At 39.7% G+C, this 17,859-nt stretch overlaps 1 protein-coding gene across 5 annotated transcripts in view; it reads left to right on the top strand.

The window, feature by feature from the left end:
* Positions 1-2,638: 2,638 nt before the first annotated feature.
* dsb (debris buster) overlaps positions 2,639-17,859 on the top strand; it is a 46,416-nt gene continuing 31,195 nt past the window's right edge. The window contains exons 1-2 of one of the 5 annotated variants that reach the window (XM_046620998.2): positions 2,639-3,589; positions 13,176-13,771. In XM_046620998.2, coding sequence (XP_046476954.1) covers positions 13,591-13,771 — 181 coding nt within the window. In that variant the 5' untranslated portion in view covers positions 2,639-3,589; positions 13,176-13,590. Of the gene's footprint in view, positions 3,590-8,501; positions 9,709-13,175; positions 13,772-17,859 lie in introns of those variants that run through there. The other 4 variants (XM_046620997.2, XM_046620995.2, XM_046620996.2 and 1 more) reach the window with 4 other exon arrangements.

Genomic DNA, 17,859 nt, shown 5'->3' with positions numbered 1-17,859 from the left:
CACTGTCAATGCTTTCGAAAATAGCACTATAAGTTCCAAAAATAACTTATTTTATATCAACCGACATTCTTCAGAAGATTAAAAACAATTCCCTGCCATGCACATCTGGCCACGCGATAATCGTTAAAAGCCGAAGTTTTTCGATTGTTCGAGTGCGGTCCATTAATTTATGCCCTGGTCGTTCAGGGCCGGCAAGTTTTGCATTTTTGATACCGCAGTGACGACACTCGAAAAAATTTCCGCGCGTTGAAAAACAAGATACGAGGTTCCACCATCGCGGCAAAAATTTTTACAACATTTTACCGGAAGAGAAATATACGGGCAACAACTCGTCGACGTATCACGCAACTAGCTAATTTTCCAAATTTTAATACGCACAAAGAATTTGGACATGCTTGAAAAAAAAAAATATTCTAAGCAATAAATTTGCTCTAAGCGAATTCCTGCCAAAAAAAGTATTTTCATTAATCCCAACGAAACTCTACTACACGTGAAATATCATTGACAAGTTGCCAGCCCTGCCGGATCGTTAATGGGATAGAGATTTTTTTTTCCCTACGCACGTTGGCATTGACGTCAGAGCTGCAATGAAATAAAAAAATCCTGACGCTCGTTATCGCGAACGAAAAAAGTGCATTATTATGCTACGGTACTGTATTACTATATATATATGCGTTGTCTTATGTTGGGATCCCGAAAATGGAAATAAAAACGAAATTCAAGTTGGAATTCTTGGTCCTGCAATTAAGAAAGCTGCATTATAAAATATGTCCGCCGTCTGAATCATTAATTAGAAAACTTTCCAGTCGACAGATGACAAAAAATATTGCATGACGAGCGTAACTTATTATAAAGTCTCAACTCCTAAGATCGAAACAATGATTGGAATTTTTCAGAACAAGTAGAATTCTCCAGCGTAGAAGGACATTAGTCCATAGAATTTTATTCTAGTAATAAGAAGATTATGAAATAAAGCAGGATGTTCAGTCAATTACACGTTACATAATCGCACATCTCAGTGCTACACGACGGACGAGAATTTTTGATACGGGCAGAAAAAAGTGATGATATAAAATTGGCAAAAATTCGTTGTCTGTATTACCAACAGTTTTCTACGTCGTATGTATATGTATATACAATTTATGAAGTTAAAGTTATAAGTTATTTTTACTGCAGACGAAAATACTGGATGCTGGGATCCGTCGAAGAAATTTTTTTCCAACAGATATCAATCATTTACTTACTACGATCTTTTTTCCAAATGCACAAGTGCTCCAACATATTTTGCAAAAGATAAAAACACATCCAACGTGGTTAACATTATTCTGATACCATGTTGTACACGTAATGTAAAGTCATTGCTAGAGATTTAAAGTTACTTTTCATTCTTTTTCATTGATTTAAATGAAAAATCAATCATGTACGACTAATTCCGTGAGGTCTGTTCAATGTGCGCTGTAAGAATGTTTGGGCGACGATTCGTTCAAACAGAGGCTCGTTTTGGTAAGTCTAAAAAATATTTTTTGCAGCTGTATTCGCTAGCTCTCGATATTGGTTTAATCGAGTGATACTTCAGGCAGCATAAATCACCGGTGAGTATAGCTGTGAGAACAACGTGCCATGCATAATTCAATTGGAGTGCAAAAAGCGGCTCATTCTATTTTAATATGAATTATGTCGTTTAATCACAGTTAAATAATATTGATTAAGGTCATAAAGCAGGTAATACAGGATAGTATTACTACAAGCTACAAGCCGATTGCAAAAACAACGTGTTGTCCCTCGTGTAAAGAATCTTAAATACGTTGAAAAATATTACATTTCCCCAGAAGCCCAAATTGTCTTCATACCCGTGGGAAAAAAACTATTTCTAGCCTAGTGCAAATACAATATAAACTTGCGGTCTTTTGTTCATAATGAAACAAGAGTTGTAAGGATGACGTTAGAGGTTTGACAAAGAATCCGTTGTCCTTAATTATAGGCAATAGACTTTGATTTATTCCCGGCATCACAGCACAGGTGCGAAGCACAAGTATATTATTATTTTTCAACTACCCATTTCCGGTGAATATGCACGAATTGTTCGGCAAAAAAGGCTACTCGACAAGTGTGGCCGATCATTGCATTTAGCTTCATTTCGCATGATTCGATCATAAGTTAATCGGTGACAGGGACAAATTTGGCTGTTCAATATTCCGCTCACTTCCTAACTGCAATTGCATTGTACAAATGTTTTTACGCTGTGTCACGACGAAAAATTAAATTATGGACTATCTGTGACTAATTTCTACGGCATCCCGTATATGATCACATAAATATATCCAGCAAATCCATATGATTCTCAATTAACCGCTCATTCTTAGATGTACGGTATGCATAAATAATCCTTGGGCAGAAATCGTGTACAATAAGGAATAGTAGGTATCTACATATTAACTACATTCGTTCTTCGACAGGATTTTTTCTCTCACTTTATCGATTTTTCTTCTCTCTATATTGTTGCAAAAACTTGTAATACCGGCTTCTAGCCAACATGAATAATACACCCTGCCATGGCACAAGCTTGTTCAAGTACAATCGTGGATCGATAAATCATCGCAAATTTTTCAAATCAATTCAGACAGAGCAAAACGTTCATCCAGTAAACAGTTATCAACGCGAGCAAGTCGAGTCAAGTTCGATACTGATAGTAATTGTTTCGCCCGGCATTGAACCGTTAAAATCGTTAAACGGACGAAAATTCGCGGGTTGAATTACCGAGTCACGAGGCACAACACGCCATGTGGTTAAAAGCATAAAGATCGATCGAAAATTGAACTTGGTTTAAATTTTGACGGCAGAGAAAAAGTAGCACGCTACAGCTATTTGACTGAGAAAACACGCAGGTGAATCGCTGAGAGGACTGCGCTTACTTCGAATGACTATACATACAAGCAAACTTGAACCACACGATTAGCCGGTTGTGACGCGAATCCGTTGTTGTGTGTGTTATAAGTCTTTCATTTGTTTGGTGACGCAGATCCACGCCGCGGATCTTGACTTTATATCGAAGCAACACGGGCTGCCGGGCTCATTTGCACGCACCCTTCTCGACGTAGGAAGAGCAGGAGGTTCGTTTCGTTGACGAGGTTTTTCTCCATAGTACCGGGGTTCTAATCGATAATCGCATGATCAGTGCAATCTTTGTGTCATTACTGATGATTTCAAATTTTATACGTCAATTTATTTCGTGATTTATGTGCTGCAACAAGTGCTTGAAATAAACCGAGCGATCATTTTGAAAAAGTCAAACGGGCTGAAACATTCCATTTTTCGAATTCACCGCTGAATTTTTTTGATTCAAATAACTGCTCGCGACAGAAAGTTTCGAGGTACACGATAAATCAATATTCAAGTATTGTGCACTGCATGATGGAGTGTATCGAATGAGTTGAGAAAAGTTAATCTCTTGTGCGAACTAACAATAAGTAACGCAGTCCGGGGGTTGCTCTGGAGAGCTTTGACCGTGAAAGAGAACCGAAGGCCGGGTTTGCCACAACAAATTGGGTCAGTAATCCAGACCGGTTGAATTCTCCTTGAACAGTAGGTGGTGAGTAATAATACATTCTTGCAGCAATTTGGCATTCCATATTCGATCATTTGTTTTTTCCAGTAATCAAAAAGCCTATTAGGAAACATTCTTTCGTGAAAATGAAAATAATATTCGTTACTTGAAATGAAGTAAAAAACTAAAATAGGAACCGTACGTTACACATATATTTTGTTGAGTTATCACTCAGATCACGACATGAACCAGTAAGAAAATAGTATAACTGCCATTTTCAAATTCAAATTAGTACTGAAAACATTTAAAAAATTGCTCAACTTTATGACGTTCTGGTGAAATCGTTTGATAAATACAATGTACAACCCAATTTCGTGGAATAATCAGGTTACCGAGGCAATTATATTTACACAAGGCCGAAATTTCTAAAAGTTTAATACACGGTGTAGTAAAAATTGAACATACGCTGGGAGAGTGTGAACTTGTATCTCTGTCATAACCCGTAGATCATAAATATTATCTATCTCTTTGCCATATTACACGGAAAAATTAAGAATTAAGCTTGTTGGATTTTCTCGGCAATGTTGAAAAATCGCAGAATCTCAAACTGTCAAACGTTTGCTTTGTTTATTCCGTGGAATGGCTATGATGCTATTTTCGAGCAGACAATCACGTGTCGCAATGAATCTTTTGCACAAACTTTTCTAGTACCCCTGAACGATACGATGGATCGGAATTAATTTGAGACGTCTTGTGGAGTCTCGGACCCTTGACTCGACAGCTCTCGATTACACGGCACGTGTTTATTTGGAAATTAGTAATTGACGATACGTGACTGTACTGCATTATAAACGCCTCGCTCATGAAATATTCAAAGCTCTGCTAGTCTTCTTCGGGTGCAAACGTATTTAACTTCTCGCAGTCAGTCACATGGAGCCGCTATTCGGTGAATGGGCATCTCATTGTAAGCAGGTATCGTCACGGCTCACATGAAGCTGCAAAAATGACATCCACTACATCCTTCACCAGATATAATTGGCAGTAATCAGGTATATTCGGTGGATTCGACTATCTATCTGCATAATTTTACACATCCGTTTACGCAAGGTCCAGCCCCACTCGCATCGCTGGAAATAACGAATGCAAACAACTGGCAGTTCGCGTTTTCCCGAAAGACGTTTGTTTCCCTTAATGCGAAACCCATCCTACACGCGTGTCAATTCACGGTAACAATAAATTAGTATTCGCGTAACGCAAATAGAGTAAGTAAACTGATGAGACACTGCCCGAACGATATCGTATTTATTCGCGAGTTGCGTTTACCGGAGTTCCTCGAGTTCTACGTCAGTTCCGACAGTAAGTCAATAGTCGAGTGCCCTCCGAAAGCACGCTGCGAACCTTTTACTTTATTTACTTTTGCCTACGGGGAGTAATCCACCCAGGGTTTCGTGAGTGAATGATTATCTGGAAAGGTAAACCAACGGACGAGTCACTTTACAGCGAAACGTAACTTGGGCAACAGTGTTGCGATGCGTTTCTGTAGGGACATTAGTACTTTACAAGCTCCTGCCAGTGAGGCCTCGAGAATCTTGCTCAGCGTCGTGACACGAATACCAGAACCTGCGAATGACACGATATCGACGTGATTCGCGTTATACAGGTTATGTGTGCTAAAAATAATCCCGTCCTGTGAGTAAGGTATTGGACGGCTAAAGCAGTAATAACATTTTTCATCTCCCGAGGCTCTCAACACGTACTACGTCACTCCAGTCGTCTAGCAATGCAGAGGCTCGGCGGCATATTTCACAGCGAAAAAAAGTTGGTTCGAAAATGACGATCCGTTGGAATGTTTAATATAGAGAGTGCAACTTTACCACGAACACACGCAAAGCTGTAACGTGCCATTCTGCGAGAAAAAATGACTATAAACCTTGATAATTCACCCAATTTGCATTGCGGATGATGTCGTATTCTTTTCATACGACGTGATCACCACATCGTACGTATAATAATATTCATATACCTGTTCTCGTCGAGTTATATTTGACAATTATGTCGTGTGTAACACGTGCCTTGTTGCTTGCATACACAAGGTAATTATTGTACTATTAATTGTTACGCAATCCGGGAATAAAAATGAAACAAATAGTTTATAAAGCAAAAAGCTTGCACATATGACACGATATAACGGTGTAAATAAGTAGAACCAAACTGTTGATATTGAAAACATCGCGCCACATTAGCGAATAATCGACGATTATAGTGGACAGAAATCAATTTATCGGTCGAAGAATACGGCTATCCCGTAAATTGTTTAGCATTGATTCTCGTCTTTTTTCCCACTTTGATACGTTTTATCCTTTAGACGTTACCACTTCGTATTTCGGTATTCGGCATCTTATTTACATAACGATGACTGGTCAGTACTGCTGATTTAAAGAGATAAGGCTTGAATAATTCATTCGAACATTGAATAATCAAGACCAGTTTAATTGTGAAAACTTGCCATCCACACAAGCTTTACAGAAAAGTCGTACGAAAAATTCGTGCACCTAAATTGCACTAGAAGTAAAAACAGCATGTCAAGAATGTGGTAGTCATGTAATAATGCGTTAGCAGAATTCATTGTCTGCTTATGACGAACAATTATGAAAATCAACAACACCAGCTTGAAGTTTACTAAAAAATCGTGCACGGTAATGTAACACGTGGACGAGAGCTGTAACAGGCAATTGCAGACTTGATTTAAATTTCTCTTGACTTCCGTTCTATTTTAGGCTCGTTGGTCTTCTTTGTAAAGATTTTTTCTTTTTCTTTGTACCTGTGTGTTCAATCCCTCTAGGCAGGTAATTAGTACAACAACTATTTAATCTCCTGCAATTTTATCAGTGATTCAGATGAAACAAGGCACCAGTGATATTTTCTCCAATTACGCTACATTTCACCACGATACACACGACAAGTTTGCAGTTTTTTCATATCACGTGCGTCGTCTAATTTGTACACATATAGGTTCATGTAACTTGATATGAGTTCTTCGCAACTTCTTACACACAGCTTAGATATTCTATAAATGGGATTGTAATGGTGTGAAGCCGAATTTAACATGCGCAATGTGACGAAAGCAATTTGCACGCATATTTATCGCGTAAAGAATGTGTCAAATTATTTTCACAATCTTGTCCGATTGTACGGGAGTTTTGAAAAATCAATATGTAATCACATCAACTTGCACTTTCGGTGTTGGCACTCAACAGGCGTGATCGAAACCGCCTGTTTCGATTGCACAGACAATTATCAACGTTCCGTAACGCCGTGGTTGCAATAAATTTATTCTAACCTTTTGAAAATATTGTACCGCTTGGCAAAATCTTAGAAATAAAAACGCTACTAACCTGTCCAACTATTGCTAATGTTTACTAAGAATACAAATAATCATTACCAGCGCGTCGTACGCAACACCAAAACTCTATCCATCCACACCAACGAACGGAGAACTCGCCGGCTTTGGATTGATCTCTTCAGATGACCCTGTAGCCTGGTCAGCTTGTCCATCAGTTGCGAGATGAATCAGTGGAAGCGTGCGTGGTTATATGGAATGGCTTTCTTTTCGCCGGAGGATAGTACAATTTGTCAGTGCGCGGCAGTTCAAGGTGGCTTTATCACGTGGCGCATCGGTATGAGGTCGACGGAGTAAGACCGATGGTTGCGTATATGTTTGTTTAATCGGGAAAGTAAGAATATCCCGTACGTTAGAAAAGTACGTATGAGGCACTGGTTAGATCGAAACGTAAGAGTAGAAATTACCAGTGGCAAACCGTGCATAGTGGCACTCTCGCAATGCTCGCCAGCGATCCTATCCGTTCGTCCATTCGCTTGTGTCCGCCTTCTGAACTTTCCTTGTTACTGCATGTGGAGTTTTGCTCACATGTTTACTGCGAATTCGATCCAGCAGCTTCAAGGAACCAGCAAGAGTCGATACTGCTGCATATATATGTATATACTGGAGAACTATCAGATGTTTGATGAAAGAAAAAATAGAAAAATCGGTGATAAGCGATTGACCTGGGTTTAATAAAGAAATTGATAAGAACTACCAAATTCATTCTGAAAAATGAGCAGTAGTCGTAAGCCTCCGAGTAGATCGCCGTTTTGACGGCAATTGTTACGGTGTCTGACTCTGCGGAAAAAGGAGCCTTTCCGTCGTCTGAAAAACGGAAATTTTATGTTGAAAACACAAACGAGAAAATCCGTTAGCCTAGATAACAAAACTTTGAGAAAATACAAATTGAACGCGTTGTCTTCGTGTGTTCAAGGATTAATTATTTTATTTATTTATTTTTTTTTTTTTATGTAGAACCAAACGATCAACTAGGAGTTAAAATCAGAATAATAAATTAAAACGAGACCAGATTTAGATTCTCGTCAATCATTGCTGATTTCTTTATATACGTTATCCAGAGAACGAATGCAAAGTGAATTGAATTCTCTGAACTGAGAATTTCTCTTCACATGAATCATCATTTGCGAATTTGAAATTATACGCAAAAAATGAGGGTACAAAAATTCCAAAGAGCTCGACAAATGCCGAACGCGTATTCACACGACGCGTGAAATGAACGAGCATTGCTAACCCAGAGAAGAGGTCTGATTAGAACCTTCTTGCTCACCGTTTGCTCATAAAATTAAGGCCCACGTGCCGAGATGCATTTGCGGTACGTTGGACAACACAAAGCCACTTACGATACGTGGAACGAAAGGTAGAGAGGCTTCCAGGTGGCATTCACCAGCCGAAAAAGCTACCCGTACCAACTCGACGGCATTCACCTGATGCGAAGGTAGTACTGACCACCGGAATGACCACTGTCCCTACCACCGGTGGGAGAGTCTTGGCGAAGCTGAGAGACCAACTCGGTAAAGCCAGGCAAGTCCGTGATTGCCCACTATATTGCTCACCGCGCCACGAAGACCGCGGTCCACGGACTGATCCACAATCTCTCGTGATTACTACCCGGTCAGAGCTGAACGGAACGTGTATTCCCATCGCGTCCCGCGAGTTTTGGACTTCCGTCGATATTTCGAGGGGAACTCGAAGAGGTACGAATTTCTGCTTCCCGCTACAAACGGCGGTCCGCAGCTTCTCGATCCATTTCTCCGGAGTGCCCGGCCGAGTGTTGCCGATTATAATATAAAAGATCGGAAATAAGGAGAGAAAAGCTCGGGAACAGCCGATGCTGGACAACGAGAGAATTCATACGGTTTTACGAAAATTCAATTCAGTGATACTCAGTGGAATAGTCAAACGTGATTTCGTTCGGTTTGCACTATCGACATTCGGTACGAATAATGGTGCCATCTCAACCGGGACATGCGACATGTACAATTGAAAGCATTACTCACCGTGTATCAAGATGACTTTTGCTAAGTGCCAAAGAAAGGATCAGAGCGAACTTTCCCTCGGCTGTGTCGCAATCTTATTCTCCGGCAGGGTTTTTAACTCGAGCAGTCAATGATCTGTGGAATTGTAACATAACCGCGTTACTCGTACACGTTCCGTTGCACACGAAGGTAAAGAAAAAGAAAAGAAGAAAATGTCAGAGAACGGCTGACGCGGTAAATTAAATTCGTTCTCAATCCCTACATCCGGAATTCGATCTCCCGCGTCACGATCACAGGAGTGTTCACAGATTTGGTTTATTCCTGCATTAATAGTTCATTCCTGGAAGGTGTGATACAAATTCGTGCAAATTTCACCAACGACAAAATTAAACATAGCAACATTCTAGGCAAATGAATAAATGAAATATAAAAACTCCCCTCGAGCCTTAAAAGCGCGGGTCGTTGCAGCTGACGCGTTTCTTAATTCTCTGGGAAATGGTAAAGGAACATAGTGAACATAGAACATACTCCACCGGGACTTTCGAGGTCTCTGCTCTCGAAGCATTATATTTGTCCTTCCGTTGGTCCCTACAACGATCCCCTGCACTCACCGACAACGGATTCAGGAAAGTGTGGGTAATGCACCTTAACGCTAGTGAAACTCTCTCGTGCCGAACATCGAGACTGCCTTGTGTTACGTAAAGTTCTGAACGGAGCGAATTTTTTCGAGGACTCGATAAAGCCGGTTTCGAACACGTGGAAGCCCGAGTGTCCGTTAATCTTACGTAAGTAAAAACGCATCTCTGACTAAAATATGCATAGATTTATGGGTGAAAAGCAGAATCGTGGTAATAAATACGGGAAAATACAGTGAACGTTTTTTGCGGAAGTATGAGCGGCATGCTTAGCTGCACATTGCGTATGGGCAATGCGGGCATTTTCTTCGATCTGTGTAATATAACGTGTACAACGATTTGATGTAAGGATGAGCGCTTTCCAATTATACCGGTAGCACGTAACACATTTATTTGTTTGTAATCAGAACGTAGAAACTAGACTGTGCGATTACTGCTATAAGCTCATCCAGCGTGAAAACTGATTCCAAGGTTCGCCACGTTCTCTAAATTACTAATTATTCTCATGACGTAAAATGATTAAATAGAATTTTCAGCAGTGCAATGTACGCAGTCACGCTTGCACAAGATTCGGGCTCAACTTTGCTCGCTTCCGATATCGTTGTATGCAGCGCACAAGTCGCCGAAGCCAGAATTGTACTGCGCAAATGTGAAACTGCGAGTATGTATGTACGTATTGAAACTTTGGATTACAAGCAATTGAACGGGGTTCTTCGATTAATAAGTTAATGTAGTAAAAAAAAGAAAAATAAGATGGGAAAAATCGTATATTCAAGAAAATACCTGCTCTCAAGTTAACGTCTAGGGAAAGACTGCTTTTACAATAATACTGGTTGGCGCAGCAACCGAACAATTCGTCTGTTTAAATATACAGGGTGAAAAGGTACCCTTGTTACAAAATATATCATGGGCACTAAGTACAGCTGCATCGTGCAGTGTGGTTGGAAGTTTTATTTGCCTTGTAAATATTCTCCTGCGTTTTTTTTTCTCTCGGTAATATTTCTTTGCCCGTCACATTCAATTCGACATTTCTCTTTTACGTGTATATATCTACTCGAATTTTTGTACAAATTTTGAACCGTCTTTTCACCAACTTTCATTCGTTACGTCCGCATGCATATAAATAAAACTATTCTTGAGCGTCAACATTTTTTTCACTTCATTAATTCACGTCATGTAAAATATTAGAAATTGTATTCTGTGAGTAGACGCTTTCAGTAAGTGCAGTTCAATTGAAACCACCTATCGCTGTTACAGTTAGCATTTTATAATTACGCGATATATTTTACACCTGGTGAATTTTTGCAAAGACGACAACTCGTTTCATTATTTCATGTCGCATGTTTCTCCAGATTGTTTGTATCTCGTGTACACGGTTAGTCATCTCGTAATACGCCAAAGTCCCGATTGACTTGAAATTCCTACGTGTCATTGGCCCATATGTACGAACCCTGACCACGACCTTAGCTAAGACTTTAACGATTTATAATTTATAATTCAAATTGGAGGAGAACCGCTTGAACGGCAAAGAACTCCTTGCATTTTAAGTTTTTATTACGGGATCCTCTTAGGCATCACGATTGCAATTTTCACACGTTAATACAGGGCCGATGAAACATAGAACGTATAAGTTTACTGATCCGGAACGCCCGCAAGTTCGTCCTTGCAATGGTTATTCGGACGCGACTTTCCTTAGCTGAGACTGGACATTGGACCATCGAGAGTACTAAGCGGGTTAAGTTGAGACCGTTTATTACGCGACAGACGCCGAGGGATATCGTGAGCACATGCGAACGCCACACGCAGAGCGAGAGATCGATAACGTGCATGAACGTTAAGTACGCGTGTAAAGGTCTTGAGCAACCGAACGAGTCTTTCCCTTAATTTATCAACAGGTTTTGCAAACCTCGATGCAATAATTGAAAGTGACTAGACGAGCACGTGAGAAACTAGCAAATTGAGTTCTTCAAGAGTTTTGTTTCACCTCTCAACCTCTCCCAAGTTTTACATGTGTCCGTAAGTGGGTTTTGATGGCGTACGAAACGCTGGAGGATAATATGGACCCCTTGACTATAGACGCAAATCATCCGATCGTTCTTCACGGTTCGGTGAATGGATGTTGGTTTGCGAATCACAAGTGCATCGATCTACCGGCGAGTTTATTCAGGATTACAGAGTTTTTGCGCATGTCTTTCATTGCACAATTCCGTATACCTCTTACAACTCTTCCGAATTTTTACATTCCGTACATAGTGACGGGGTGAAAATTTCTGACGATTTCCCAATTCGTGCACTATGACAAAAGTACGAATATCCAGCCACTCGGAAGAATCGCAAGCCGGTCGAGGTGTTTGTACTTTTACCTGAACAAATGTTTATAGTAATAAATTTAAATCTATCCGAGGACTGCGCGTATGCATTTTGTCGCTTCGGGAGGAGACTAACCGCAGAATCGCTTCGGCAATGAACACGCCGGAAGCTATACCGACCCGCATGAAATCCCGCGAGAACATCGCGTGAGCAGCGCCTTATAAATTCGTTGAGAAAAAAAAAAAACAACCCAGCAAAAACTCAACTTTCGAAATTACCGGTGTGCAATTGGAATGCAATGGAAACGGCCTTGCCTAGTCAAATAAATTTCGATTACGTGAGCATCGCCGTTTCGATAGTAATTATCACATTGCAGCGCGGTCAGAGTTTATATTTTTACCAGGTTCAAGTTTGGAAACTTTTTGGGACGTATCGGCTATTTCGTTATCTCGACGACTCTGAATAGGTGATTTTGCGTATCGCATTCGCGCCCTCTTTTAAAGTAAAAGGTCATGCGCATCGTGGAATAAGGCTTGCAAAATAATTTTCACCACGTGACATTCAGGGCCTAAATTCAGTCTATCATAAGCCGTTACTTTCAGCGAATTTAAGCTCAAATCTTCGCGAAAAAACGTGAACAATAATATTGAAATAACGATGATGATGACGATTAACGTTTTTCGTTTTCTTGTCATTCTGGTACAATAAATCATTCGATTTGGCCCAATGGCGTGTTGTATCACGACAGTATCGAACGGTGTTTCGTCACATTGTTCACATAAGCTAGGCAGTTTCGAAACATTGAGGAATAATGTGTACAATTGACCGTCATTAACGATATACCATCTAATAGGTAGCTCGGAATACGTAATTGCAAAATATGAGTAAAAAGTGAGAATCGAGTCTCTCGGAAACGCGTGGCATATGGCGCCTATGGCGAGGCGTGGAACATCGGAATGACAAGTTGTGCTTGGTTTTATTCTTTAGTTGGAAATTGTTTCAAAATTTTCAACGACTTTTTCCTTCATCTCCACGTTACGACAAGTGCGGATAGGTATTACGTAGTTCGTTACCGTCGTAGTCCGATACGTCCAGAGCTGAAAAAACTGATTGTGAGCATATTTTCGTTGCCGTCATTTACCAATAACCGAAGAAATTTTCACCAATCTTGGCTGCCAGGCCGGTGTCATTCGCAAGGCGAAAGAGTGTTCTTGGATGTATAATGAGAGAGAAAAAGCGTTTTGAAAACGAAACAATCTTGCTATCGGAAAGGTTTTTTTAACGGAATCTTACACTTTTGGTTCCAGATTGGACAACACACGAGAAGCTAATTGAAAGGGAAAAAATACAGGCAAGGAGTGAAAATTTCTGTGCCAAGGAGACGCAGGCAGCTTGTTAAGTGGCATCGAGAAAAGTATAACCCAGACATCTTTATAATCACAATCGTCGAACCAATAATTATTTCGAATCGTGCATTGCCCAAGAAATTGTGAAGGATTTGAACTCACAGTTTGACCAATGAGTTTGGATTTTTAAAAAATAGCAAGTGTCGCGATTCAATTAAAACCGGTGCAGTTTTAAGCGCGAAAAAACTTTTTCCCACAGACAATTAAAGGGAGTAAACGCAGCTGAAAAGTGCAGTGAAATATCAGGTGGGTGGGAGGGACGAGAAGCAATTTTGAACGACTAGTTTAGAGAAGAAGTCAGTACAAATATTCCAAAATGAAGTTCATCACCGCGCTCTTCGGCAATGGGTCGCCGAAGAAAATGGGCAAGCAGTACATGAAGGTGGGGAAAAACGCTCTCTTCGGAATTAAGCCCAGCGGTATCAAAGAAATTTACGCAGAAAAAGGCCCGACACCTCTGAGTTTGCTGTTATCCAGAAAGGGCAAGGTCAAACACAGTAAGTTTTCGCAATCTTTATTTCGCAATCATTATACTCACAGTTATAAATAGAATCACACGCGTAGATACACCAATACCAATGCCTAAGCCTTGTGCCGTGGATGTCTAATGTATTCATTGTCAGCGAAGACTTCAAGACACACGAGAAAAGGATTCTGAATTTGACACGTGAAAAGAAATGTATGCAAAATTGAACCCGGCGTTATTTCGTACAGTTATTGCCACTTCTGTATTTAAAAATATTCGTGACTGCGCGGCGGTAAGTCAGGAAATGGTGAATATTGTTTCGGTAAATACATGTGTACGGCGGGGTTTCGTAATGCCGCACTGACCGACAAAAGTTTTAAATAATCAATCGGAATTGTCCATTGGATTAACAGGCTGAGAATTTCATTACGTTTTCGTTGTACAAGTTATAGGATTATCAATTAGGCACTAAACACTCTGTCGGAAGCTGCATGCGATATTAAATAATCCTCTTGATTGAGCCGAAAGTAGTTTCATTGTTATATCGTGTTAAAAAAAGGATGGGGTCATAGGCGTAATAATTTCGTGAGCTATCATGGCTAGCTTCGCCGAAAACGAATGGCTCTTTGCACGAACAAGGAACCGAATTCCTCATTGGTTTAAAATTTTATGATAAAGAATGATCGAGCAAAACCGGTTCGTTACACGCGGAATTCTCCACAGTGAAGAACTCAAATACAAGTAAATAACGAGGAATTAAATTTATCGACAGTTTTAATTATGGTCTTGACAATTTTTTTTAACTTTAGTAAAGAAAATGGGTGCGATAAGACGCACGAGCCTCGTGGGTAACTAAAGGCGACACATGTTGACTTCTTAAGCCATACCGGAGTTTATTGGAAACTAAAAATTAATTTTGTGTTCTGGTAGCAGGGTCTGCTGCCTGATCTTTTCCTTTTTTGAATTCAAATGATCTTGTGGTATATCAAAGTTATCGTTCGTGAATGGAAAATTTTTTCCAATATAAATAACTATTTATGTTTATGAATTTATGAGTCTCGCAATTAGCTCGTCGAATCCGAATACAAAATCTCTGAATTTATGCCCCATTACGTGTGGAGAATGAATCACTGACTATAACCATGAAATGCCACCCTTTAACCAGACGATTAACACGTAGGTAGTTCTGTCGGTTCTTTTTTATCTACCATTTTCAATAATTCCATTAAAATAAGATACCTTCTTTCGATTTTTGGATCATTTCTCGAAATTTTCGCATAAAGATAATAGCTTCCAGATTTGCGATCAGAGATTTGATCCCCGTTATTACGTAACGTTGCGGTCAGAACGACGGCCAGGCATCATCAAGTCTATAGAAATGGCTGTATTATTTCTATTGTTAATGTTAAGTTGTATTTTTCCTGTTTATTTGGTTCATTTTACCCCTGATAAATTATATCTCTATGCTTAATTTAGATTTGTAAGGTGAATTAGCTTACTTTCGTGACATTCTGGCTTCTTATCACGTTAAGGGTGTTAACATGACGACGTATCGAGGAGAAGTGACAGAGTGCAGGTGATTTTTACCCAAATCAACACCATACGGGGCTACAACTATTTTTATAGATCTACCGATGACTAGCCGTAGTTCCGGCCGAGACCTTACGCAATAAAGAAAATTAGGATCACTGATCATACTTCTGAAAACTATTATCTTTATTTACAGTCCCACGGTCAAGAATATCACGTACTTTAGAAAATCAGTTGCGTTGAACGTAAAAAAAGCAGTATTAAATTATGATTGAGGTAAATTTCGTTTCAGGGGTCTGAAATGTGACAAATCTCATGCAATCTATATTTCATGTATATGAAAGTTCTTGAACAACCTTAGTTAAAATCGTATTTTGAAAAACATATTTCGATGTCGTATTATACAGAGACGTTTAAAAACCACGTGGTTTACGCGATATGTTATTTCAGTTCCAATGGGGCGGTGTGATAAAAGCAGCGAGTTGAAAAACGCAAACTACAATTTAAAAGGGAAACCGGAAACACAGTGAACGCATTATTGAAAAGGTAACATTTCATTGAGGTCAAAAATTAACGAACACATAAATCTCTCGTGTCCGTAATTGACATTCAACGCAATCATTCACTGTCGATTGGCTTGCATTTATAACTATGCATATGTGATTCCATAGATTACGTTACAAGTCGGGAAAAAACCCAAGTTAATTTGATGAAACCCGCAATTCCCTCACTCTCGTTGCATGTATGCCCACTCGAACGACGCAACGTGGTCGGCGAGCAGCGATAATAAAAAAACATGATCTTCAATCTAGCCGTGAAAGCTAAGAAACCGCTGAGCGTGGGTATATGCGTACATACAGATACAGCATACATATCCGCACAACTTCCGGTATCCACTTAGTCGTACATAACCTGATATACATACTCAGCAGCAAGTATAGGAAAGAAATTTTTCAAAACTCACATCCGTCTCGTAAATCTACGTTGCATAAACATTGAAGTGCACAGCAAAAAGAGTTTAAGCAAGGTTGAAAAAAAAAAAACGTTTAAAAACATTCTGAAAATGAATTCAATCTCGAAAATATAACGACCTCGATTCGGATTTTCACTTTTATTGCAGATTTCACCAGTGGTTTCATTCACTTCGATATATCCGTACGTGTTATATATATATATATATATATATATGTATGCATCACGCGTACCACCTGGAACGATTAATATCTGCGATACACCTTGATACGTATCTCCCGTCATTTGTCTAGCTGCAGATTTCTTACTTTCTATACTGACAATCGAATAAATGTACCTGCGACAGGCAATTAAATCAACGGTCAGCTTCCCTCCGATACATAAGCCGACCTTACACATGATACCACAGTGTCGTAGCCTTGGACGATTTATCGAACACACTCACACACACACGCACACCGCGCAATTAGATACTACTCTGGTAAACTGAAATTAGTTTGAATGATTCTTCCTCGTTACCGGTACAAATCTACCCGGCACACGCGACTAATTCAAATGAGACGGTGTTCCGTACTGCGGATAGTGGAACACACGTAGAGGTGGAGTCGAACGGAAAATCACAAGATCAGAATAATGTTGTTGAACGAAGGATGTGCACAGTCTGTGATTTCATTCAGTCAAATCAAAGTATTCTACATGCATAATACACGTATACATATATGAGCTATCCAATGGTCATGTGTGCGCGCAGCACTCCAGTGACGAAAGAATTAGATTCGAAAGAGTGAGAAGAGTGGTGTTCAAAACCGCTTTAGATTTCATCTCAGATCTATTTTGCATAGAGCACTTTGTCATATTCACAGCGTTAGATCAACATGCAATAAAATTTCTTAACAGGTGTTCAATTTTTTTTTTTTTTCATTATCTTTGAATCAAGCATAAATTTAGATTGAACGATTAAGCTCATTTTTTGCATTCTAATAATCAAATTGACACGCTATTTTATTCATTTAATACACTCTCATCCGAATGTCAAAACTATTCTAAGAATGTGTCATCGTTACGTGGTGATTAGAATTTTTCCAGCGCAATGTATTCGTCAACATCGAGGGATATAAATTTTTCTCAGCGGACTCTCTGAGATGTTCCAAGAAGAAATATAGTAAAAATCATATCTCATATGTTTTTTCATACGGTGTATAGTTCCGCGGGAAATGTGATCCGCACACCTTGTGCGCGTGGTTAATATATTTAACTGCCGACTTGCATCTCTCGAAAGAAATGCCAGCTAGTTTATACCCATAGCTCTTCCAGCATACCTGCCCTATCGGGAGTTGAATTGATTTACCAAAAAAGTGTAACTCCCGTGTAAGCACGATGTCCGTAGTCAACCTTAAATTACAAATAGCTCATAACAGGTTGAGCCCATGCCGAGACTCATCAGATGTAACACTGTGAGCATCCTGGTCCACGCTGACAGATGAATGCGAAAATTGGCGTGACGCGACTTTATCCAAGTATCCGATGATAGTGAGACGAAAAAACGTGAGAATATTGTGCGAGAGACGATCAAAGGCTGTACATGTCGGTAATGGGAATTTACTACGTCGCAATGAT

Source organism: Neodiprion pinetum, chromosome 4, assembly GCF_021155775.2.
Source record: "Neodiprion pinetum isolate iyNeoPine1 chromosome 4, iyNeoPine1.2, whole genome shotgun sequence".
Classification (NCBI taxonomy): domain Eukaryota; kingdom Metazoa; phylum Arthropoda; class Insecta; order Hymenoptera; family Diprionidae; genus Neodiprion; species Neodiprion pinetum.
This window is presented reverse-complemented; position numbering and strand designations above follow the sequence as displayed.